This window comes from Pseudorasbora parva, chromosome 18, assembly GCF_024679245.1.
Source record: "Pseudorasbora parva isolate DD20220531a chromosome 18, ASM2467924v1, whole genome shotgun sequence".
Lineage (NCBI taxonomy): Eukaryota > Metazoa > Chordata > Actinopteri > Cypriniformes > Gobionidae > Pseudorasbora > Pseudorasbora parva.
In genome coordinates this window covers 24,168,381-24,193,937 of record NC_090189.1, presented here as the reverse complement: position 1 = coordinate 24,193,937, position 25,557 = coordinate 24,168,381, and the positions used below count along the sequence as shown (strand labels likewise).

General features: G+C 37.0%; 2 protein-coding genes across 2 annotated transcripts; one reads left to right on the top strand and one right to left on the bottom strand.

Moving 5' to 3' along the window:
* Positions 1–477: 477 nt before the first annotated feature.
* Positions 478–12,274, top strand: rin1a (Ras and Rab interactor 1a). The gene is made up of 11 exons (XM_067424233.1): positions 478–731; positions 3,244–3,435; positions 3,535–3,649; positions 4,427–4,499; positions 4,589–4,680; positions 7,232–7,797; positions 7,879–8,377; positions 8,469–8,777; positions 10,015–10,146; positions 10,313–10,479; positions 11,295–12,274. The coding sequence occupies exons 2-11, from the start codon at positions 3,247–3,249 to the stop codon at positions 11,607–11,609; spliced, it is 2,457 nt and encodes an 818-aa protein (XP_067280334.1). The 5' UTR covers positions 478–731; positions 3,244–3,246; the 3' UTR covers positions 11,610–12,274.
* An 84-nt stretch (positions 12,275–12,358) lies between these two features.
* Positions 12,359–23,915, bottom strand: dpp3 (dipeptidyl-peptidase 3). Its single transcript, XM_067424234.1, has 18 exons — positions 23,810–23,915; positions 22,703–23,003; positions 22,529–22,618; positions 22,294–22,431; positions 22,135–22,209; positions 20,386–20,476; positions 20,144–20,277; positions 19,895–20,025; positions 18,801–18,859; positions 18,150–18,344; positions 17,909–18,021; positions 16,265–16,357; positions 15,354–15,416; positions 15,155–15,279; positions 14,953–15,073; positions 14,680–14,859; positions 13,216–13,378; positions 12,359–13,106 (listed from the first exon to the last, which is right to left on the bottom strand). The coding sequence occupies exons 2-18, from the start codon at positions 22,970–22,972 to the stop codon at positions 12,964–12,966; spliced, it is 2,184 nt and encodes a 727-aa protein (XP_067280335.1). The 5' UTR covers positions 22,973–23,003; positions 23,810–23,915; the 3' UTR covers positions 12,359–12,963.
* Positions 23,916–25,557: the final 1,642 nt, after the last annotated feature.

Genomic DNA, 25,557 nt, shown 5'->3' with positions numbered 1-25,557 from the left:
TCGTTTATAGACTATTTTATAAATCCCCGTAAAACATGAAAACCCAGTGTGTGTGTGTGTGTGTGTGTGTGTGTGTGTGTGTGTGTGTGTGTGTGTGTGTGGCAATTTGTCCCCATGAGGAAAACAGCTTATAAATCGGACTAAATTATGTTTTGTTGTTGTTGAAAATGTCTCACAGAAAGTTTTCTGTGAGTAGCTTTGGGGTAGTAGGATTAGGGAATAGAATACAGTATAAAAAATGGAAGTATAAAACATGAAAATGTGTGTGCGTGTCTAGACTTGATAGTGATATTGCAACGTTTATTATAATCTGACAAGCAATATATATAAAAAAAGATTAACTAGGTCTTGTGGAAGATATCTCCATTATGATTATTATTATTATTAATTATTATTATTATTAATAATAATTGGGAATGTGACGTGGGGCAATGAATTATTATAGAATATTTCTCTCGTGTTACAACAACGCATGCGCAGGCCCAGGTTTGAAACGACTTGTCATGTAGAAGAACGCTCGCCTGGAAAACACATGTGTAGGAAGAGTGTGAATCACAGTTTCACGTAGACTCCCTTAGGCATATTTCAAACGTGTGGATGGTGGAATAACACGCAACATCCATTTAATTATATATTCCTGGACTTTCCATATTTCCAAAAGTAATTCAGAGCAGTTCATGGATCTGACTCTTTGGGAAAAGTCAGTTTTGAATAACAGCGATTGAAAAGAGGTAAGTGCGCATCTTCTCTGTCTCGTATAAATATAGTCCTGTGTTAGAGGTTGACATATTTTACTGTCATGTGGCATTTAGCCTACAATACAGTAAAACATTAACCATCTTCTAAGAGAAAACAGATCGAGGAAGTGTGTGCTTAGTTACAAAAGCGTGAGATGTTGATTTTTTTTTTACTGAAGATTTTACGAAGTGACTGTTCACTGTTCATATGTATTGATAACGATTCGCATTGTCAAGATTTATTGTATTCTCCTATTGTACAAGTATTCAGTTATAGTTCAGTGTTTCTTTTTAATTCTCTCTCTCTCTCTCTCTCTCTCTCTCTCTCTCTCTCTCTCTCTAATAAATATATATACATGTATTAATCTACAAATGTGTCTGTATTGGACTGGGAGGCTGTCAAATTATAGTTATATATTATATAATTTATATTGTATATATACATTATATAATACAATTTAAGTGTATTTATTTTATAAGATATTTGAAAAGCAGTTACATTACACCCTTTTTAACACATTTCTCAGTTTATATGTATTATCATTATTAGGTTATCATTGTTGTTGTTGAATTCTAAGTCATTTATGAATCCCATTACTCTGGCCATACTGTTTTCAGTCTTAGAAATGGCTGTGCCTTAGTGGCAATGCACTACACTGTGTACACTGTACCATTTTTAACAAAAAAACAAAAAAGCATATCCACTGTCATTCCATTTAGTGCTGTATCTTTACAGCTCCTAAAATATCTTGTTCAGCCAACAATTAAAAATAAAACTGAGCCAGCATTACAAAACAGAGATAATAGCAGCTCTTTCCCAGTGCATACTTAAAGGCTTCCTTCTCACCAGTCTGGACTTGCTCTGCTCATGCCAAGTCTACAGTAAATGAGGCAGCAATTATTTCAGAGCTCATGCGAACAGGACTTCAGTTTACCCGCCCTTATTTATCCATTAAAACTGTATTCATCATTGGATTGGTCAAGGACAAATACAAATGTTCAAGGAGAAATTTTAGCCAAAGTGTGACAAGACTATTTTCATTTATTTATTTAAATATCCCATATTTAGATTTTTTTTATTTAACAAAATGATAACGCATTTTATATATTTTGTTCAAGTCAAATGGAGTAAAGGTTTTTGACTCATCAAAAAAGGTGACGATATTTGCAAAAGATGTGTTTGAGTCAACTTTTTAAGTCATGAATGACATTTTTTCTTTCTTTCTTTTTTTCATTTTTAAATACTAATTAAGTACACTTACATACATTCACGGTGCAGTGGTTCCACCAATTTTTTTTCATCTTCGTGTTTTATACTTTGAATCATAAGAAACCTTTATTATAAAGTATTATTAGAGGCATATCTCAGTTTGGCTTTTTGTCCTACTAATGAATCTACAGTCAAGGGTTTTTTTTCCCTAAAAAAACTAATAGTACCTTGAGAGGAAAGTTTTAATATATCTTTTTTTAAATATATTTTTTACCTATATGTTCTTTATCTTCCAAGTAACGTCAAAATTATATTAATACTTATTTACATTTAGCAAAAAAATACTTTACTTTTATGCATTTTGGCAGACACTTTTGATCAAAAAGCCATTTACATTGTATTCAAAGTATTTTAATTTGATCAGTTCTTCTCAGTTGAGCCCAGTTTGTAACATTGAGGTTTGGAAAAAGTATCTGTCCTTTCCTAAATTTTAACATTGGAGGCGTGTGTGTCCGTGGGTAGGAATGCCCAGTGGTATATGTAAGCCTCTGTTGCCATAGCAGCCATTGACTCTTGCCAAAAAGTATTCCACACTGGCCCACACAGTCAACCTGCCACCCAACCTCACTCAACTAGTGAACAAGTTACTTTAGAGTCAGCTTTAGAGACTAAAGTGTGTCATTATATAAGATGTATCAGTGAAAAAAAGAAAGTTTTCAAACAATGCATCCACTCCTGTATTTTTATTTTTTTAATTAGAACCGATTTACTTCATGGGCGGTAAACTGCCTTTATTTCATAAATACTTCTCGAAAATGTAATTCTCAGTTCTTCTTCACCTTTCACCCCCGTTTGGTACAAATGATGCTTCTGTTGTGTCGTCTATATGAACAATGCAAGTGCTTTTTGAATGGTCTGTGTTAATGCAGAACCAAAACAGTAGAGATGTGGTATTAGTCAGACTGTGACACACGGTTCTCACATGGCCAGGCGAAATACAGAGTCAGTGAGGGAGTTTCCCGAAGTCATTCAAAAGCAATGGTCAGAAGGAATAAGAAGGCACATGATTGTGTTAAAATAGCCGTTCTAGGAAAACCAGTGACAAAATGTACGAGAAACACACAAGATAAAACAAAGATGTGTACATGAATAATTTACTGTAAGACTCAGCTAAGGTCTCAGCTGCCTTACAGAGACTTACTTTCTCACAACTTCCTTCCTTTTTGTGCCAATGTCCACATAAAAGGAAAAACAGAGATTCATTGTCAAAGGAGCTGAAATCTGTCTGTCTTTTAGAAGATGCAGGGTGACCCTGTGTACGACTATCCTGACTCTCGGCCTGTGGGGGACAGGCGGGCATGTCCGCAGAAAGGATCCCTGAGGAGCATCAGTGTCCTGGACCGGCTCCTGCTGACGCATCCTGTGTGGCTCCAGCTCTCCGGTAACTCGGCTACGGCTTTACACATCCTGCGGCGTGAGCCCCCCGGGGTGAGCAGCACATTCGGACATACCATCTGCATTGAAAATAGACAGTTAGCCTACAATCAAACTTTAACAACATTCTTGGAATCTTTTATTTCCTTGTAGACCTTCTTGGTGCGTAAGTCCAGTACATCACAGAAAAAAATGCTGTGCGTCCGGCTGGCAGATGACAGCATGCCGTCCTTCTTTAAGCAGGTTGTCATCCGAGAAGAGGACTCAGGTGAGTTTAAAGAAATAAATTAATATTTTGTCATATTGAATGCATTTTAAGCAAGCAATAAAGCTTGAAAAAAAGTAAAGTATAATATGCATGTGTTTAAATGGGATAGTTCACCCAAAAAATTAAAATCTGGCAGTAATTACTCAACCTCATGTCATTATAAACCCGTAAGACCTCTGTTAATCTGTTCAGAACACAAATGAAGATATTTTTGATAAAATACGAGAGCTCTCGGACTCGTCCATAGACAGCTATTTAATGAACACTTTCAAGGTCCAGGAAGGTATTAAAAATATAGTTAAAATAGTCCATGTGACTTCAGTGGTTCAACCTTAATTTAATGAAGCATCGAGAATACTTTTTGTAAACCAAAATAATTCAACAATTTCGTTCTGGCCTGTGCCAAGTGTCGTCGCTTCATAAAATGAAGGTTGAACCACTGGAGTCACATAGACCATTTTAACGATCTCTTTACTTCCTTTCTGGACCTTGAAAGTGTTCATTAAATTACCGTCTATGGAAGGATCAGAGAGCTCTTGGATTTCATCAACTGTGTTCTGAAGATGACTGAAGGTCTTGTGGGTTTGGAACGACATGAGGGTGAGTAATCAATGACATAATATTCATTTTTGAGTGAGCTATCCCTTTACTATTTCAAAAAATAAATAAATTATTAATATAGTAGGCAATACTATTCTGTGTTTATTTTTAATTAAATTTCATGTCAGTATTAGTAATCGACTTTTAGTGACTAAACCATTTCCTTTTTATTAACAGCCTTCTCTTTGGAAAGCTCAGCTATCAGTTTTCCAGATCTGTGCAGACTCATTGCCTTCTACTGTGTCAGTCGGTATGGATTAGTATTTAATATGTTCTATCTACAACAACAGCAAGACACTCCCTACATTTCTATTCCATTATTCTTTATCTGTTTTTTAGGGATGTGCTTCCTTTCACTCTGGAGCTGCCTGAAGCAATAGCCAAGGCTTCCTCACACAAACAGTTGGAGTCAATCTCTCATATGGGTGTAGGTAGGTACCAGTTTAAATCTGTTGAAATGAATTAAAGGTTTCAAAGGCACCTTTCTGTCAGGCATTTTATGGATCCTCATGTTACACCAATCCCAGATTAATAGGTAGGGCATAGGTTCTTTTATACTTTCTTTTTGTACAAAAAAGCATACTGTACAAAAAGAAAGTGGCAAAAGTTTTTTTTCAGCAAAGATGCATAAATTGATCAAAGTTGACAGTAAAGAATGTATAATGTTACAAAAGATTTATATTTCAAATAAATGCTGTTCTTTTGAACTTTTAGTCATCAAATAATCTTTAACTACAACACTGTATCCAAATAAATATTAAGCGTTATAATACTAAATGTTTCTTGAGCAACAATCAGCATATTAGAATGATTTCTAAAGGAACATGTGACACTGAAGATTGGAATAAATTATGCTGTAATTTTCACCATCACAGGAATTGTTATTATTATAATATAACCTGTTATTTTGATAAAATGTCACTATATTATATTATATATATATATATATATATATATATATATATATATATATATATATATATATATATATATATATATATATATATATATTATGTGTGTGTGTGTGTGTGTGTGTGTGTATATATATATATATATATATATATATATATATATATATATATATATATATATATATATATATATATATATATATATATATACAGTCTTGTTCAAAATAATAGCAGTACAATGTGACTAACCCGAATAATCAAGGTTTTTAGTATATTTTTTATTGCTACGTGGCAAACAAGTTACCAGTAGTTTCAGTAGATTCTCAGAAAACAAATGAGACCCAGCATTCATGATATGCACGCTCTTAAGGCTGTGCAATTGGGCAATTAGTTGAATTAGTTGAAAGGGGTGTGTTCAAAAAAATAGCAGTGTGGCATTCAATCACTGAGGTCATCAATTTTGTGAAGAAACAGGTGGCCCCTATTTAAGGATGAAGCCAACACTTGTTGAACATGCATTTGAAAGCTGAGGAAAATGGGTCGTTCAAGACATTGTTCAGAAGAACAGCGTACTTTGATTAAAAAGTTGATTAGAGAGGGGAAAACCTATAAAGAGGTGCAAAAAATGATAGGCTGTTCAGCTAAAATGATCTTCAATGCCTTGAAATGGAGAGCAAAACCAGAGAGACGTGGAAGAAAACGGAAGACAACCATCAAAATAGATAGAAGAATAACCAGAATGGCAAAGGCTCAGCCAATGATCACCTCCAGGATGATCAAAGACAGTCTGGAGTTACCTGTAAGTACTGTGACAGTTAGAAGACGTCTGTGTGAAGCTAATCTATTTTCAAGAATCCCCCGCAAAGTCCCTCTGTTAAAAAAAAGGCATGTGCAGAAGAGGTTACAATTTGCCAAAGAACACATCAACTGGCCTAAAGAGAACTGGAGGAACATTTTGTGGACTGATGAGAGTAAAATTGTTCTTTTTGGGTCCAAGGGCCACAGGCAGTTTGTGAGACGACCCCCAAACTCTGAATTCAAGCCACAGTACACAGTGAAGACAGTGAAGCATGGAGGTGCAAGCATCATGATATGGGCATGTTTCTCCTACTATGGTGTTGGGCCTATTTATCGCATACCAGGGATCATGGATCAGTTTGCATATGTTAAAATACTTGAAGAGGTCATGTTGCCCTATGCTGAAGAGCACATGCCCTTGAAACGGTTGTTTCAACAAGACAATGACCCAAAACACACTAGTAAACGGGCAAAGTCTTGGTTCCAAACCAACAAAATTTATGTTATGGAGTGGCCAGCCCAATCTCCAGACCTTAATCCAATTGAGAACTTGTGGGGTGATATCAAAAATGCTGTTTCTGAAGCAAAACCAAGAAATGTGAATGAATTGTGGAATGTTGTTAAAGAATCATGGAGTGGAATAACAGCTGAGAGGTGCCACAAGTTGGTTGACTCCATGCCACACAGATGTCAAGCAGTTTTAAAAAACTGTGGTCATACAACTAAATATTAGTTTAGTGATTCACAGGATTGCTAAATCCCAGAAAAAAAAATGTTTGTACAAAATAGTTTTGAGTTTGTACAGTCAAAGGTAGACACTGCTATTTTTTTGAACACACCCCTTTCATCTAATTGCCCAATTGCACAGCCTTAAGAGCGTACATATCATGAATGCTGGGTCTTGTTTGTTTTCTGACAATCTACTGAACCTACTGGTAACTTGTTTGCCACGTAGCAATAAAAAATATACTAAAAACCTTGATTATTCTGGTTAGTCACATTGTACTGCTATTATTTTGAACAAGACTGTATATATATATATATATATATATATATATATATATATATATATATATATATATATACACTTTAAATATTTAAGTTTAATCTAAAATTAGAAAAAATAGTGGAATTGTAATTTTACTTGAATTTATAAGTCACTGTATTCAATAACTTATATGATACTTTATTGTTCACTCAAAAGATTTTAGAGTTTCATAAATGTCAGCTAATATGCATCATAAAACATGTTCATCATCATGATGCATTCCAGAGTTCTGGAGTTCCCACCTAAATGTCCGGGGTCCTCGTAATGATCCTCTTGCCGCTGACAAACTCTTGCCCCCAACTCCGAGCCCAGAAGACTGCTCAACGCCCAGCAACCTAAACCCCACCCCATTCCAGGAGCTTTGCCCAATCCAAACACGGAGTCCCTGTGAGCTGAATTACGGGGGAGGCAAAGGTTTGTGTTTCGTCAACCCTCTCTTCCTTCAAGACTACCCTGGCCGCAACGCCATGCGCAGACGTCATCATTTCAAAACCAGCATAAAGGTTCGAGTCTCCACTGAAAATTCCAGCCCCCTGTCACCACCTGTCATCCCACCACCTCCACCACCGTTACTGGCTAAAGCCAAATGCAAAGCGAGATTAATAGCTGCAAAACAGATGATCCCACCTGTTGCAGTTCAGGCTGGTGAGGAAGCTATCAAGAATACTGAGGAGGAAGCCACGGACTATATGAAACCTTGTGTAGCGTCTCAGAAGAAGACCATGGTCAGCCCTATTCTTTCTCCTACTGCTGAAGAAGATGACTATCAGATGCCCAAGACTCTTCAGAAGGTACTGAGACTTTTCAGCACCGATTTTACGGGACATTTAAGGTAAGTTTGTGTTTTCATCACTGTCTTTTTGTGCTTTTAGGCCCAGGCGAAAATCCTGGAGGAGAAAGGACAGGAGGAAGAAGCAGATGACGAGGAAGAGCTTGTTCTGGAACAGCGACACGCTCCGTCCCTTAGTGAGCTGGATAGCAGCAGTTCGCTTAGCAGCCTGGACGAGACTGAGGAGAGTCCCGAGCGTCCTCCCCTCGTACGAGGCACTAGCAACCCTGTCACGCCGCCTCCCAGGAAGTCAATGTCCGCCCTACGCAAGATGAGCGCTGCCTTCATTTCCTTTTTCGCCCCAGAGAAGCGAGTGGCGCGGATGGTGGAGGACCTGTCTCGTGACCGGCGCATGGCATTTGGAACCCTGGTTCAGGACTTCCTGAGGCAGCAGAGAGAGGCGCTGAAGCCCCAGTGCTTGACCTCTGCTGTACAGCTGCTGCAGGATTTGCGTCTCTTCATCGGTCAGGCCAAAGCGTTCCTTCTGGAGTGTGGAGAGCTTGAACCTCCAATAGAAACTCTTCTGACTGAGAACGAGAAAGGTATTTGAATCAGTGATTTCATGCAATAAGGTTGTCAGTATCATTCAAACAAGTTAAATGGTGAAATACCACCGTATTTTCCTTTGTGCAGACCAAGCGCTGGAGAAAGCCATGTTCCGCTGTGTGCTGAAGCCTCTGAAGCCTCAGATTGATGCTGCTCTACAGACCCTGCACAAACGAGATGGTTCCTTCCAGAGAATGACGGACAGCTTGCAAAGAGCCAAAGGAGCCTCACCGCAGAAGCTCTTTGGGGTTCAGGTGGGCGTTCCTGACGCCCAGGGCATTGAGAAAATTAAGCACAAGTTGACTCTAATGCAGCGGGCTTACTCGCCCATTGACAAAGTGCTGCTACTCCTGCAGATCTGCAAACTCATTTACAAAGCCATGAAAAACAAATCAGGTAAGGAAGTTCTTAAAGTACATTGGTTTATTTTATACATGCAGATTTATTTGTGCACATAGTCTAGCTTCAAGTTTGGGGTCAGTAAAATATTTTTAAAGTTTTTATAAGAAGTCTGTAATGCTCACCAGGGCTGCATTTATTTTATCGAATACAGTAAAAAAAAGAAGTACTATTGGGAAATATTATTAATATTTAATATAGTTTTTATAATTTTATTACATTTTGAAAAGTAATTTATTCCTGTGATGAAGCGGATTTTTCAGCATCATTCATCCAGTCTTCAGTGTCACATGATCTTTCAGAAATCATTCTAATATGCTGATTTGCTGCTCAAAAACATTTCTTCTTCTTCTTCTTATTATTATTATTATTATCAATGTAGAAAACAGTTGTGCTGTTAAGTATTTTTGTGGAACCAATGCTAAAAAAATTCAGGATTCTTTGAGGAATCCTCATTCCTTGCTCGCACTTTTTAACAAATCCTTCCCTCGTGTGTCAAAATGACCCAACTTTATCGAGTTTTTAAAATATTTTTGAAGATTTAAATTTTTATATTTTATTTACCTTTAAATGACTAGATTTTTATCAATAAATAATACATAAATAATAATTTAAGCACTTTATTTGAATTCTTTCAACTTCAATTCAAAATAAGTCACAATTCCATGCATAACCCTTTTAACTCAGCTCAAAATATCTTTGCTGACCTCTTGCAGAAGAAAAATAATAATATAACAAGATATTTCATGACTCTTGCCACTAGATGGCCTTATAGCTCTATAATATTTCTCAGCGGAACAGCTCATTTGCTCCATATAGGGTCTATATGGAGCGAATGAGCTGTTCCGCTGAGAAATCCTAAATTCAGTTCTCTCCCGTATGCATTCAGAATCAGATACAAACATAGATATTATTTAAAAAAATGTTTTGGAAAAGTTTTAGCATTTTTAGTTTTAATTTTGAGCAACTTTTCTGTGTACTGAAGCATTCCTCACGTTCCATTCATTCCTACGGGGGTCAAATTGACCCGATTTCAAGCGCAAAACTCCTCGAATCCGGTCCATTTTTTTGTGTATTGGTGGTTCAAGTGCGACAAAAGTCCTAGGGTCTTAGACCACTCCGCAGAACTCAATTAAAAAAAAAAAATTAGTTTACTGTCATGAGTTTAAAAATGTCTTAACTGTCACGATTGATCAATGCAATGAGATCTTGCTATCTGTATCCCTAAAAACAGGTCAGGAATTTGGAGCTGATGACTTCCTGCCTGCTCTCTCCTACGTGATGGTGTTGTGCAATATGCCAGAGATCTCTCTGGAGGTGGAGTATATGATGGAGCTTTTGGAAAGCTCTTGGCTTACAGGAGAAGGTATGGATAAACACTTTGGAATCTTTAGCTCCACAACTAATCAATACTCCAATCACATTTTCAAATTTAAGTTTTCATTCTGTAAATTGACTTTGAACTGCATAAAAAACAAATGAATTAAATTTATATAATATATAATAATAATTGTATTATTATTCTCTTGAAGGGGGTTACTATCTGACAAGTCTCTATGCCAGTCTGAGTCTGATTCAGAGTCAGCCAGAGGACGTGCCACCCAGCGGCCTCACAAACCAGGCCAGGGAGTCTCTGAAAGAATGGAGTCGGCGTCGGAGCAACGAAACCACAAATCAGAAAGACAACAAATTGCACCAGGTCAGATATACTGGTTGAACAAAGCAAAATACATCAACACTTGCTGAATCGTCAGTGCTAGGTAGATTACTTACAAATGTAGTTGGTTGCGGATTACAAAAATGTTACTTATAATGTAATCCATTACATTAAACATTTAAGGTAATATAACCTGAGTTTTTGATCACATTGATTTGAATAGGATCATTTTGTACCATATTATTGATAATAAAAATAGTTAGAAATAAAATATATTCCTTTCTTTATCATCAGGGTTTCCCAGACTGAAATTTGTAAATTTTAATGTGTCTAAAAGACAAAAGCCTTACAAATACTGTAATACATTGTTAAATGACTTACTGAGTGATAATTCAAATAATAATGTTCGTCAGGAGCTGATTAAATATGCAGATGCAATGTTAAGAAAACACTTCTTCAAAGTGGAATGATTTGTGTAAATCCAGTGAACAAAAGCTGTGTGGGTCTCAGTTTTCAATGATAGTCACAAGGTCTCTGTGTGCAATTCCACAAACCTGGAAGACCTTCTGAACGTGAAAAAGACTTTTTTTTTTTAAAAGTAATCAATAAATTATGAATAATTTACTGCCATTGTAAGAATAACATGTAATCATGTAACCAATAAAAAAGTAACTGTAATCTGAGCATTTTAAAATGTAAAATACCAAGTACTTCATTTGTGGAATTTAATTACGTAATCCAGATTACATGGATTGGTAATCAGTTACTACACAGCACTGTGAATTATGCAAGTATTAAGTTTATATCAAAAGTACCAACAAAAAACAAGAGCTCTATTTGTTGTTTCTATGCCACAGAGATTTATAAAGGTGCTGTTTCAAGATGGTGACCGTAGCATGGTGAAAACTCTAATGTGGAAGACTGCCCTCGACGGTGAGGCTATGGCTCAGCTCTGTGCTTTGAAGTTTGGGGTGGACCGGCCAGAGGATTACAGCCTGTACTGGAGGAATGACGGGGAGTTAACACCTATCCCATCTAACGCCCAGGTTCAAGATCTGCAGAGCATCGGAGCGAGTATGGTTCCCCTTATTTACCAGGTGACAAATCAGGATGAAAGGTCCCAGAAGCTGAACAGAGGTGGGGCGGTGGATCTCACCGAGGAGGCTTCATAAAAATAAAAACAAAGAGACTTTTTGTTGGATGCTACATGTAGGTCAAAGCAATTCTGTATTTTATACAGCATGCCTGGTTTGCCACATAAAATAATAATATGCTTGTAATGGAGCTCATATTATGAGCTGTATTTCACTGAATTAATGTAATATTGACTGGAAGATTACACTCTTAAAAATAAAGGTTCTTTATTGGCATCCATGATTCCATGAAGAACTTTCAACATTAACTGAATCTTTTAATTGCACAAAATGTTCTTTAGATTATTCATAATAATAAGAAAGAATGCTGCTGACTGAAAGGTTCTTTGAGAAGCCAAAATTGATCTTCTAATGTATTGCAGCAAAATCCCTTTTGAAACTTCCATTTTTAAGAGTGTATTGTATTTTTGTGTCCATTAATAGTAGTTATGGATAGTGTTCTGCTGGTGTTGTGAGATTTTATTTGGCATATAAATTGCAATAAGGCATTTTCTCTTGTTATATTATTTTCAATGGTCTTATTTGTCTTGGTTATTAATGACTGGATTCATTACTCCAAATTTCAGTTCTTCATTTTCTTTCCCTTTTAGTCTTTTCTAATGTAAAAACGTTGTGGGTAATTAACCAGTTATGGAAATTTCTCATTTGTGAGATGGTCAGTATTGAGTTATGTATTATCTTATTGTTCACCTTGTATCATGATAATATTTATATGAAATGCATTGTACAAATGTTTTGGTATTTTGAAAGTAAACAACAATACAATATCTTTGTAAATTATTGGTTTTATTTGGTATGGACTGTTGGTGTTCATAGTCCACACTGAACGCTTTGCCACTTTGAGGAACTGAAAGTACTGTAAACAATGAAGAATTTATTTTCTTAAGAACGAATTCTACCATTTCTCCTAGATATCAGAGAATCGGCATATGAACTAGATATGATTTGAAGTTAGTGCAGAGTGTTTCTATTTTAAAGTAAGTTGAGAAAGTGTGTTACGTGTTGTGATTACATAAGTCCCACCCTCACACGGCAAGTTCACTCTTGTCGGCGCTTTCACATGCCTATGTGGGAAGTGTGGGCTGCGGAAGCAGGAACAGAAAATTCTAATTAAAACTCTTATCAGAGTTGCCTTTGTTTAGAAGTGAATAGACAAAATAGAAAGAAAACAGTAGTACGGTAAAGAGATTGGGGTTATGTTCCTGTGTTTAAGTGCAGTTCTTCCTTCCTCCTATATGTCAATGGTTTTATAATCATTACTAGTTCCTTCCTTGTGCACTCTGCAGCCTTTTTTTTCGTTTCCGAAAGTAGCTGTAACTCAGTGTGGCCCGATACTCGTCTGAGAGGATGTCTTCCACAGCACTGTGTCCTCTTAGCACCAGCAGGTGGAATCCGTGAGGGTCATTTCCAGCAGCTTGCTCTCTACCTCCTCAGCATCATCAGGGAAGCGCTCGACGAAGGACTGGATGAGTCCTTCAGCGCTGCCTTCATACTCAACCAGCTTCACAGCATCATCTACAACACAGACAACAGCACATTAGTCATCTTGTGTATATGTGTAGCTTATGTTTCAGTCTCGGATCATACAAGAATGACAATGTTTTCTATGTGGCTGAACACAAACCTTTGATGTAGGTATTAGCCTGGACAAACATCTTACGAGCTTCCTTACGGAGCAGAACAGTCTCTCTGAGGCGCAGGAAATCGTAGGTGCCGTCAGCAGTCACAGCAGAGTAGCCTTCATACAGAGCCCTTCCTCCCTCCACATCGGCTGTCGACTTGTGCACCTTTACAAAAAGTTTTCTTTTATGAATAGGAATTCAACAAATAACATAATAATGAATCCAGAAAGTAAAAATATACAATCTACTCCACTTTACTGCAAAAAAAAGTGTTACTTATTGATCACATGTCTTCCCATAAAACGAATTCACAGGTCAGAGTTTACCAACTTGAACTTTGGAACATGCTGAAATCCTAAACTTCTTTGCATGGGCTTATATTATATATATAATAAGTCACCATTATGAGAAAAGGTATAAAGTCACACAGTTAGATACAATCACATTAACTGAAATAAAATGTAATAAAACAAGCATTTTATTTCAGCTAGTGTCAGTTCTCATTTTTGTTTAGTTTCATTTGAAGTACAAAAATTAAGTTTAAGTTCAATTATATAGGTATATTATTTTTTAATAAAAACAACAAATTACTAATACTTAAAATAAAACTTATAATATACAAATAAAAACCATTTCAAAATAAAACAATAACAGTAATTTAGTCACATTACTCTATCAGACTACCAAAAGTTAAAACATTAAACAAATAAAAATAATATGTACATTTATTCAGACACTTCAATTTAAATCAATTTATCAAGACAGACTTCAATATTTCTCGCATTATCCCAGTTTATTCACTATAGTTTAGAAAATGGTAATAAGAAAATATGACGAGAACTCAGAGTTAAACTGCGTCAGAGCAAATTCATCTTGATAATGTCAGATAACTTTGATAGAAAGGTAAGTAAAGGAATACAATCAGCCAATCAGCTGTTAAATTTAAGTACACAATTATAGAATACCCATTCAGGTCAACCAATTGCCAAGCAGTGCTTCATTTTGTTCAGTGTGTGGTATAAAAGGTCGCATTAACAATTAAAGAAAAAACAATTAAACAAAACATGGTCAGGTCAAAGAGCCTGAATAATTTTGGTCCCAAATTTGTATCAATTTTACTGATAGACCACTGTATGAAGAATTTTTGATTATAATATGGTCACAGTTTATTTTGCTATCCTCACTTACATAAATTAACTATAGTGTCCTGCACCCAATAGTAACAACGCATTAAAAATTATTTCTGGTGTCTGAATAATTTTTGGTTTGACTGTACATTTAGATTATTATATTCTATAACTCACTAACATGCAATGTCATGTGGTCATACTACTATTGGAAATGTTTTCTGTTGCATAATGTGTTCTGTCTCTCATACTATTTTTAATAACAGGTAGGCTAGCGTATGCAGTGCAGTATTCAGTTAGCAAAACACTAATTCCATTTGAACAGTAAAATGGCTGCACCTGCAGTTTACAGAGGAACCTCTGGATGGCGCTCTTGCCCACTGTGTTGATCTTGCTGCGGTCGATGGTTATGACAGCATCTGGTCGTCCATCTGTCCCAGTGCATTCCTTCAAACCAACCAGCCCCTCTCCAGCCTCCAGCAGAACCCGCAAAATCACAAACCGGGCCTGCATGTGTGCCTACAACAGCGAGATGCCAGTTTAATGTCAACACGAGAAGATAACCAAGCAAGAGAATAATGTTTTCTGGACAGGTACACATCTGAATCTCACCTGTCTCCAGCTCTTGCTCTCTGGTGTGTAGAACTCCAATCCTAGCAGGCCGGCACGCACCATGGTCAGCCAGTTCACGTACACCACCTCCTCCGCATCCTCCCCTTCATGCCCAAAAATACTGCCCCCCCCACACACAAATTGCTTAGCATTCATATCTTAGTGAATCCACGCAGAAGTGACTGAACGTTCAGTGACTTACCTGAGCACCTGTTTGTTGAGACACAGGTAGAGACCAACACACTCAGCCCGACACTCCTCATAGGACGAGGCGATGGTGGAGAACTTGCTGTCCCATGTCTCGCTGCCCTTGTACCAGCTCGAGATCTGAAAGCCAAAAGTTCCCTTTCAGTAAAATGTTCCATCCAGTAATAGGCAGAGCGTCAAGGTAAACAACTCACCAGTTCCCCTGTTTCTGGATTACGAACAGCAGTTTGATCAAAGTTGAATTTTCCCTTATCATCCTGTTTCAATACAAACACACAAGATAAAGAAACTGAAACATTTGAATGCATGAAATGTTCTGGGCTCAATTTAACTATGCTCTGTTGAGAATTTAAGCTCCAGTAGCAGACCCTCTGCTAAAAAGACAATTTAATCAACTTCATAGCTAAACAGAAGAATTACTAATAAAAGGAACACTCTTTTTGAAAGTAGGCTCATTTTCCAAGTCCCTTAGAGTAAAACAGTTGAGTTTTATCGTTTTTGAATCCATTCAGCTGATCTTTGCATCTGGCGGTAGCACTTTTAGCATAGCTTAGCGTACATCATTGAATTGGATTAGACCATTATGCTCAGAAAGGACCAAAGAATTTATTTTTTCAAAGATAATATTTTTTCTATTTGAAACTTTACTATTCTGTAGTTGCGTCATGTAGTATTAACGACTGTGTCAAGTGCTACCCCCAGATTCAAAAATCAGCTGAATGGATTCAAAACCGGTAAAACTCAACGATTTAACTCTAAGGGACTTGGAAAATAAGCCTATGTTTCTGTAATATTAACTAAGATTCACAAATTCTTTAGAAATATTTTTCATTGTTAGTTCATGTTAATGGATGTAGTTAACATATTTGTAAAGTACAACCCATGTTTTTAAAATATAAATATTTTGTCTTTACTATCACTTTGAATCATTGTGAAAAGGAATTAATTTTTTTTAAATCTTACCGTCTCGGCATACATATACCACACCATATATAAATAAATCTTAAACAGAACTATTCCATCAGTAGAAAGTCGAAAATGTCCTTTTTAAAACCCACAAGTCATATATAAGCAGCAACATGTTAATCTGCTTGTGCTTCTCTACCTGAACGAAGAGCTTCCCGCTGCCATGACCCAGCAGCTCATGGAGTCCAACCTGCACCTCAAAAGAAGGCCCTTTCCATTTGATGTACAGGTCCTACAGGTATAAAGCCACAGAGGAAGAGAAATGACCACGCCAGGATCAGGCCTTAGATCAATTAGTGCATTTATTAAGTACCTTTTATAAACATGCCTTTAAAAAAAACTATTATAATCTTGAGACAAATCAATGGCACTGACATGATATTGACACAGAGTGCAGTTAAACAGCTCAAACATGCATTTTAGTCTGGGACTAGGCCTAAGCCATGACTGTGAAACCAGGGGTATGGGTGCCCAATCCTTGGAGTTCCTGGAGATCATCTTCCTACCTAGAGAGTTCAGATCTAACCCTAATCTAACACACCTCTTTGTATTTATCAAGTATCGGTAAGCCCTGCCCCCCCTTAGTTAATTGGACAAACAAATGGAGTAGCTAACTGTCTTACAATGACAGCTGTCAGTGTAAAAACCTTGTCCCAAAATGTTTTTGATACATTTTTGACACAGAAGGACCACCTCTCGTTAAGGAGCATTCACGTGGGACTTAAATATGCCATGGAGGGATACATAAAAGATTTTTAAATAAATATGGTGGGTAACAAAATAAATTTGGAAGTGAGGGTTTACAGATCTCAACGCAAGCAGGAGAAGCCTCATGTTACGGTCATCCCAACTGCAGATGGCAACTTGCAGGATCAACACTTAATTTACCGCAGGGTAAGATTAAATTAATTTACATTTAACCAGTTTAATATGGAGAGGCACTGAAATGTAGACCTTCGTTTGTGTTGTTGACCCATGTACATGACGTGAGAACAGTCAGTTAACAGTCAGTTATTTATGTTTGTATGTTAGTATGGACTCACTAACTTTAATTGTAACTTAATGAGTGTATGTCTTTCAAAGTCCCTCTGCACGCAATAGGATAGCACTATAACCAACCAGAGCAATGAAGATGGTAAAGCGGAGCTAGTTGATAGATTAAAGGTTTACCTTATCTGGTCAGCAAAACTCCGAACACATCTTAATTTTTTGCAGTTCTATGATCTTTTCTCAAAGAAAAGCTTAATCTCCAAGTATTCCAGAGTCGTGGCCAAAGCTGTTTCGAAAGACCGTTGTTTGTCAGCTTCTTTGTTTCCAAGTTGCACGCAACTCTGCTGTCATTACAATAAGCCTGCCCACCAACTCTATACATGATGTGATTGGCCTGACTAGAGTTTGGTTTTTCAAGCTTGTAAGCCAATTGGTAGACACTCTGGCTGCAAATTATATTTGCTGCCGCTAGGGTCCATCTAGATTTCTAGGCTAAGTAATCCAAGCACATAAGCATAAACACCATCAAACCAATGACAGCTTTGGATCTTCCCATGTTTCTCTGTAGCGCTAAAACCTGAAAAGACGTCCGAGTTTAGGTCCCTGTGCAACTGATACTCAACTGCAATTGGCTCATCCGCATTCAAGGGGAGGGGTTTACTGATATGTCAGTTAGCTGGTTTAAGTGTGTTTGATCAGGGCTGGAGCAAAACTTTGCAAGAAGGTCGATATCCAGGGGCAGAATTGAGCACCCCAGCATTAGAACCTTACAAACAGCCGTCATCAGTCTTACCTTATCATTCTCCTCAAGAAAGGTGAGCTTGTCTTTTTGCGTGGCATACGCAACAGCCAGCACATTCCCAAGGGACACGTTCTTAAAACCTTCTGTCTGTCTGATGTCGTCATCTACAGATAAATGGTTAAAACTTCTCATATCATATCAAATCATAACTTCAACATTTATCAATTAAACCTGACTGCAAAAACCTGAAAACAAAACAAAACAAAAATACATGTCATTTCAGAGGACTCACAGTTTGGAATGTTGATTCCTGCAGGAATGCCGCTGCCGGCAAAGGTGAGTACATCTAGAGAGGTGAAGTCTGGCTTGAGGAAGCGGTCCTTCTCAAAGGCTTGAGGCCAAGGCAGCTCTGGAAGCAAAACCTCGGCCGAGCTCACCAACTGAGCAAAGCGAGCGCTCATGGCCTTGTTCACCACGGCAACAAAACCTATTGTGCAAGATGGTAAGTGCGAAGGCGAGAGAGAAACAGAAGTCATAACTGGGAATCTACAAGAGTTACTTGATGTTTGAGCAATCTGTGTGAAATGATTTACTGTTTTTTTTTTTTTTTTTGATGAACTGGGTTGCACCACATGATTTTTTTTTTTATACAATCATTATCATAAATATTATCATCATCATCCTTTAATTACTATATTAAGATCAACCCCAACTATTTAAGAATTTAATTTCTTTAATGAGACTTTTTTTTTTCTTCATTACAATAACAAAATTATTTTTTTAAATCTTAATTTTTTTTAAATTCTGTAAAAAAAATGTTTTAAATTCTTAAATTTAAAACATGTTAATCATAGATGAGGGTGGCATATTCAAGGTTTGTTATGTATAAATTGCATTTGTATGTGTATTTCATTCTAAATAAATGAAAAATATTTGAGCTTACCTTCAAATTCACCCCTTGAGCCAAATGGATCTCTGTAGCTCTCAATAAAACCAATGTAACTGTTTGTAATAGAAATAACATATGGAAAAGAACAATAAGCCTAGTTCAACAATGAAATCAAACATTCATTCATTAGTTTTCATTAGTTAGGTTCATTAGTTTTTAACTGTGTTCATCGCCATGTTAACTAATGCTACACGGCTAACATGCTCCAAGGTACTTATTATTCCGAGTTGTGGATTAGGAACCAATCAGCTGTGAGCAAAGTGGCATATATATCTGATGTTGTAAACTCACTCCTACATTCAGTATATTGCTCCAAATTAAAGCACTAGACATTAAAAGAATTTGAGACTAAAATCACTTTGCTTTCATCTGAGCTGATGACCTCTCTATGGGCAACCCTAGTTCAAATCCTGGCTAATGGCCCTTTCCCGATCCTATCCTCCCCTCTCTCGCTCTCTCTCTCTCTCCCACCCACTTCCTGTCCTCTCTACTACAAATCTGCATAAAGGCAAAGGTGCTGGAATAAAAACAACAACCAGCTTTTATTTCTAATTATTTATACAATGCGTCTGTTTGAATACTCAAAAACGCATTCAAATTCAAAATGTTTTTAAAACAACTTTGCTTTTTTATTTTAAGCTCACTGTATACCTATAAAAATGAAATTCAGTCGATTTACTTGCATTGATATAGACGTTTTCTTTCAGCAACCATTTTTCAACTTTCTCAGCAGCAGCAGTGTATTCTTGCCTTGTAAATGAGTCTCATAACAATCTCTGTATAAATCTTCAGCAGAGAACTAAACTGTGCTGACACTCCGAGTGAATCCAACTGACGCCCTCCATGTTTCGTGTGATCGGCTGTTTGTTGCAGATGTCACACTTTCAGGTGCACGCGCTTCAGAGTTAATCAAAATCCCTGGCTCAAAGTTGCCGTAGAATGTTTATAACAAGCGTTGTGAAACTGTTGAATCTAAACCGGGTTGGATTTGTTTGGTCTTGTCAGCATTTAACCTACTCTTAAACTTAAAGTTTGTTCAATTAACTGTGTGTAAAAGGCCACAGGTCTATTGAATATGGGTCAAGCACCTCTCCACAATAGGTCCTTTGTCTTTGATCCAATAACGGGACCCTTCTTTATGGGCTTCCACTGAGCCATAGGTGAAACTGCGGATATACTCTTCCAGCATCTTCTTCTGGTTTTCATTGGCTGCATGAGCCTGAGACAACAACAAAAAAAGATTTACTCGTGCTTCAAAAGGTCATGCTGTTCATTCCGTAATCCAAAAGTATCAATGAGTCAGTGTTTTTCCTGGTTGAACTTGAACGTTGTCATACCATGGCTTTTTCCAAGTTCTGACACACTTTCTCCATAAGAAAGGAATAATCGCCCCTCTTAACAGAGAACACAGCATCCTCAAAATCATATCTGCCACAAAAAGCTTCACCGCCCTTCTCAGCATCGCAGCAGTCTGCAGATGGGAGGGAAATAACAGAAATGAGAAAATAATAGAGAGAAGGAAAAACCACAGATGAAATGAAAAGTAATACACAACATATAAACTGGTCTTTATACTCACCCGCCTTCTCGGCAGATGCCAAACGCACTTCATAGCACCGCTTGCCCTCTATTTCAGTCTTGAACAGACGGGTGTTGTAGGCACTCAGTTTCTACAAGAACAGACAGTAATCTAAATGTGAGTCAATATTAATGGTAAATAATATTATTTATAGAATATTATTGGTTTATTCATACAGAAATAGCTGCTGTCAGTGAGGATAAAACAAGATCAAGTTACAACATGGTTCAGTTGGTTGAAATAAGCTATTATGCCCATTCAAAAAACAATAAAAATACAGTTTTTATTATAGATTAATGTTAATTTATGAACTCTTGTTAATTGTTAATTCTTGTTTTTTCCAAGCACATTAACAGATGTCCATTTGTACAACACATTAAATGAACCTGGCTTAATACATTTTGTTGAAGTATTGTTCATTTTTTGCTCATGACACCTAATGCATTCAATAATGTTAATGAAATTAACCTTATTGTAAATTATTACTGATATATAAATTCCATTTATTTGATGCTTTAGTTTAAAATTTATTCAATGTTTAATATTTTTTCCTGTAGGCCTATGCGTGATCCCTGGGATCAAAACACAGGACATTATCTTTACAAATATGGAAAATAATTTGTTAATTATGCATTAAAAGGATAGTTACCCAAAAATGAACATTTTATGTTTATCTGCTTACCCCCAGGACATCAAAAATGTAGGTATGTTTGTTTCTTCAGTAGAAAACAAATTAAGATGTTTAACTCCAATCGTTGCTCATATAATGCATTCAATGGGGTGTTTTTCTGTGAGAACCACTGAGACTAAAAAACATACCAGTAGACATACAAATCCATATTAAACCCTGCGGCTCGTAGCGACACATTGATGTCTTAAGACACCAAAAAATTCCATAAATACCGTTCGTTTTTTTTTGCAGAAACCAATTGTTTGGTGTCTTAAGACATCAATGTGTCGTCACAAGCCGCAGGGTTTAATATGGGTTCATATGTCTGTGTTTTTTACTCTCATGCTGACTCTCATAGAAATGCATCCTATTGAAATGCATTATAAGAGCAACGGTTGAAGTTAAAAATCTTCATTTGTGTTCTACTGAAGAAACAAACACACTTACATCTTGGATGCCCTGGGGATAAGCAGATAAACATCACATTTTCATTTTTGAGTGAACTATCCCTTTAATAATGGAAAGAGATAATACTCTACCCCCCTGTTCCAAAGACAAGGCTTAAGACTAGTCCCAGACTATAATGCATGTTTGAGCTGTTTTAACTGAAAGCTACTTGTACTGACATATCTTAAAATATGTCAGACCCATTGTTTTGCCTCTAAATGCACACCAGTATTTATTTTACAAAGGAAAGTTAATAAAAGCTACTTAAATGTCCTAATTAAGGCCTAATCCTGGCTTAATCTAAGCCCTTTCTGTGAAACGAGGGCTACATGTGGCATACACCATATTAATTCCACAGTTTGATTATTAATCCACGGAACAATACAGCTGTTGGGAATGTGCAAGGCTTCCGGTGTCAGCTGCTTTCAGTTAGCTGTACAAAAACAGTCTGTTACGCTGCTTGATATTGCAAACTGGTGTATCATTTATTATGTAATTATAAACTCACCATTTTGTAGCTTAAATATTTTCACCAGCAGTTTTACCACTTTGTCATTCTACTAGCTATCTACCAAAAGCGGCTAATGAATCGGAAGTCTCACACATTCACAGAAAATAGCTAAGGTGGATACCTTGGAGTCCAGAAATTTCTGGGCAAACTCTGCATCTTCTAAGCAGCAGTTCCCTGAGAAGTAAGTTGTGATCCCCTAGGAAAGAATAGTAACAGTAAAACATCAACCTGAGACTAAGCTGTAAAAAAATAAAAATAAGTTATTTTCTTTTTCTTTTACCTTGTCACCCAGACCGAGCTGTTTTAGCTTGTCTTCTAGGGAGTAGAGGAGCTCAGAGCAGCAGCTCCACAGTGACTCTATGTCCTTGGGGCTTTCCTCAAACGCCAGGCTCTCCCACACCAGAGCCTTGAACTTATCCTGGATATAAAAAAGGCATAGTTATCAAACACTAAAACTACTGGGATGTTACATAACAACATGACAGACTACAAATGGGATATACAGGGTATTTTACCTTTGGTAGGTTGGGGATGAATTTGGTGTCCCCGAACGACTTGTAGTTCCCCATGTTTGCATAAATCCCAGCAGCATATACGAGGAAGGCCTAGAATGAGATAGACATTTGTTATGACAATAATCATGGAGCAGATGTTAACTTAGGTGTTCAGGTAGTGGTCATTTCACTAACCTGATATTCCTCTGCACTCAGTCCAGCTGCAGTCGCCGTTGCCTTCAGCTGCAGTGGCGCCTGTGCTCGGAATAATTTTTGCAGCAGTACGTAGATGTTGGCAGACTCGGGAGATGTCTGGATCAGCACAGCCAGGCCGCCGTACCAGGACGCCCGGGAGAGGTAGTGTGCATACAATTGCTCTTTGGGAGACAGCAGCTTGAAAGCCTCCCGGCAATCCAGAGCAGAGATCCCAATGTCATTTGGGAGGTAATACTGAGAGTCCACCATTTCAAACTTTAGGCAGCTAGATCCCTCTCCACTGAAAATTCACAAAAGCATGAAAGAATCATTGATTACATGTCAGTCATAGTACATAAAATAACAAAATTACCTTATTATTGGGGATTCACATATAGCTTACATCCTGAACACACACACACTCTCACTCACTCTCTCTCTCTCACACACTCACACACACACACACACACACACACACACACACACACACACACACGCACACACACACACACACACCTTGTCCACTATCTTTGTGGTTTGAGGAGACTCTCTATAGATGTAATGTTTTTTATACTGTACATTCTATCCCCCTACACTGCCCTAAACCTACCCATCAAAGGAAACATTCTGCATTTTTACATTTTCAAAAAACATCATCCTGTATGACTTATAAACCTTTTGAAAAGTGGGGACCAGGTGATCTCATGTTTTATTATCCTTGTGGGGACATTTGGTCCACACAATGTAATATGAACAAGAACACACACACACAGCTAATAAGCCAATAGTTGAGTAATTATTTTGGATATGTAAATCTCTAGAAATACACAGTCAAAAGACTGTCCTTGAGGCTAAAAGGTGAATCATCACTGACACGGAGGGTTTCTCTTTCAGTTCTGGGACTTAACGTTAACTGAACAGCTAATACTGTTAGCACACTTGATAGTGCAGGAAATCAAACAATGAAATCCCGCAAATCTGTGCGTGCCATGCAAACAAATATGCAATCATTTTCTATACAAATATCCTATCATCTAAAACAGAGCATACGATTTCTGTTTAAACAATATCCCATATATTAATAACAGCATGTAACACAAGTTCTACCTGAATTGTGCGTTTCACTCCTGTCAAAATGAGCACCAACGTCCGAATCTACTTCCGTTACTCATTCAACCAAATGACACGCCCCTCAGCCAATCAGACGGCGGAGAAGATAACTGACTGGAGTGAGAACTAATAGCAACACCAGGTTAAAGAGGTTTTGAGCAATCGAAAATTAAATAATGTTTAGCAAAAAACAATCTTTGTTATGTTTATTATAATGTTTTCTTGTATTATTATTATCTATGATTATTATACAAATGTATTTAATATATTTATCGTTTTGTATTTAATATATTTATTATAATTAAATTAACGTGTTTATCACTTAAGTGCTGAAGTGGAAATCATTTCCCAGCACTCTAAAATAAACTTTCTGTCAACAGGAAATTGTCCATCTGCATGGTCTACTCTAAACAGCATCTTGGCCACCCAGGATCATTTATTTGTTTAATGTGCTGTGGTTTGCTTTCTTGACAATCTTGCAGATGAGAATACAAAATGCCGGTGAATGAAATAGTCCAGCCCGAATAGAGATAATACTGTTAATATTAATCAATCAATCAATTAATCCTTAAAACTACAGAGAGGTAAATTAATACCTAAATGAACTATATAGGTCTCTCTCTCTCTCTCTCTCTCTCTCTCTCTCTCTCTCTCTCTCTCTCTCTCTCTCTCTCTCTCTCTCACTATGGAAATTCCATCAATTTCTGTTCCCCTCACTATTCTAATAGAATGCTATCATAACGAGTAGCCTAAGCATAATGCCCAAACATTAAAATCACCCCATTGTTTATTCCGGCCATGGGAGATTGGCACACTTCTAGGGTGGGTATGGAGCTCATTGTGGAATCTAGGCATCAACAGAATTCCAGTGGCGCCAGATGTGAAGATAGTAAACTCGTCTAGAAGATAGTAAACGGGGCAAACACCTGCTGATGAACCGTCGTCACTACACAATTTAATGCTAATGGAACACTCAAATGCCAAATGCTATAATATCCAATAATTTTAATAATTGCTGTTTGTGATAATGTCCTTATTATAATCAGATTAAAAAGATTATTTTAAATTTATTTTAAGATTTATTTTAAATAGTGTTGTTTTAGTAAAATAGCCTACAAAACAAAAATAGTCTGTTACCACAAGGAGAACTGACAGGCATATCCTATTACTTAATAATAAGTAGGCCTACCGGCATGCATTATAATCGCAAAGCTGTGGTTAGAGCAAGCCAATCACAGAAAGCAAATGTCAATAAATCACATAGATCCAACAGGTTACTGGGGCGGAACGTCGGCTGTTGCATGTTCTCTTAACCAGAGGGGAAGGAAAACAGAGCAAATCAGACACCATTTATTATTGATTCATGGTTTTACTTTGCTTGGAATTTTTTTACAGATGCCTGTGATTCTACCTTATGCCACCAAGTATTTGCTTTGACCAAAATGCTTCAAGTTAGATGCACGCATCTGCTTTTCGGAGATAACGTGATGTGCACGGGAAAGTATCAAAGGATTAACATGAAATTGAAGAGATCATCTGCAGTGATACCAAATATGAAATGTATCCTTACTGATATGTTCGGGCAATGGACAATGGACTACTATTACAAGCCCAAACTTAAACATGGTTTTCAGCGATCCATGTGTGGAGTTTTAACTTTAAGGTAATGTTTCAAGTAGCCTACAAATGTATTTGATTTTGGGTGTTAAAATTACTTAGCAGCCCTTTTGCAAGATTGAAGATTT

What these genes read in the sequence shown, in the direction of transcription:
- dpp3 (XM_067424234.1), bottom strand. Translation starts at nt 22,972, where the DNA reads ATGGTGGACTCTCAGTATTACCTCCCAAATGACATTGGGATCTCTGCT. An exon ending in AGAGCAAGAGCTGGAGACAG is followed by an intron (nt 14,860 to 14,952) that starts GTGAGATTCAGA and finishes TCGCTGTTGTAG; the next exon opens with GCACACATGCAGGCCCGGTT. An exon ending in GGTTCCTCTGTAAACTGCAG is followed by an intron (nt 13,379 to 14,679) that starts GTGCAGCCATTT and finishes CTTTTTGTAAAG; the next exon opens with GTGCACAAGTCGACAGCCGA.
- rin1a (XM_067424233.1), top strand. Translation starts at nt 3,247, where the DNA reads ATGCAGGGTGACCCTGTGTACGACTATCCTGACTCTCGGCCTGTGGGG. An exon ending in AATCTCTCATATGGGTGTAG is followed by an intron (nt 4,681 to 7,231) that starts GTAGGTACCAGT and finishes GATGCATTCCAG; the next exon opens with AGTTCTGGAGTTCCCACCTA. An exon ending in CTCTTGGCTTACAGGAGAAG is followed by an intron (nt 10,147 to 10,312) that starts GTATGGATAAAC and finishes ATTCTCTTGAAG; the next exon opens with GGGGTTACTATCTGACAAGT.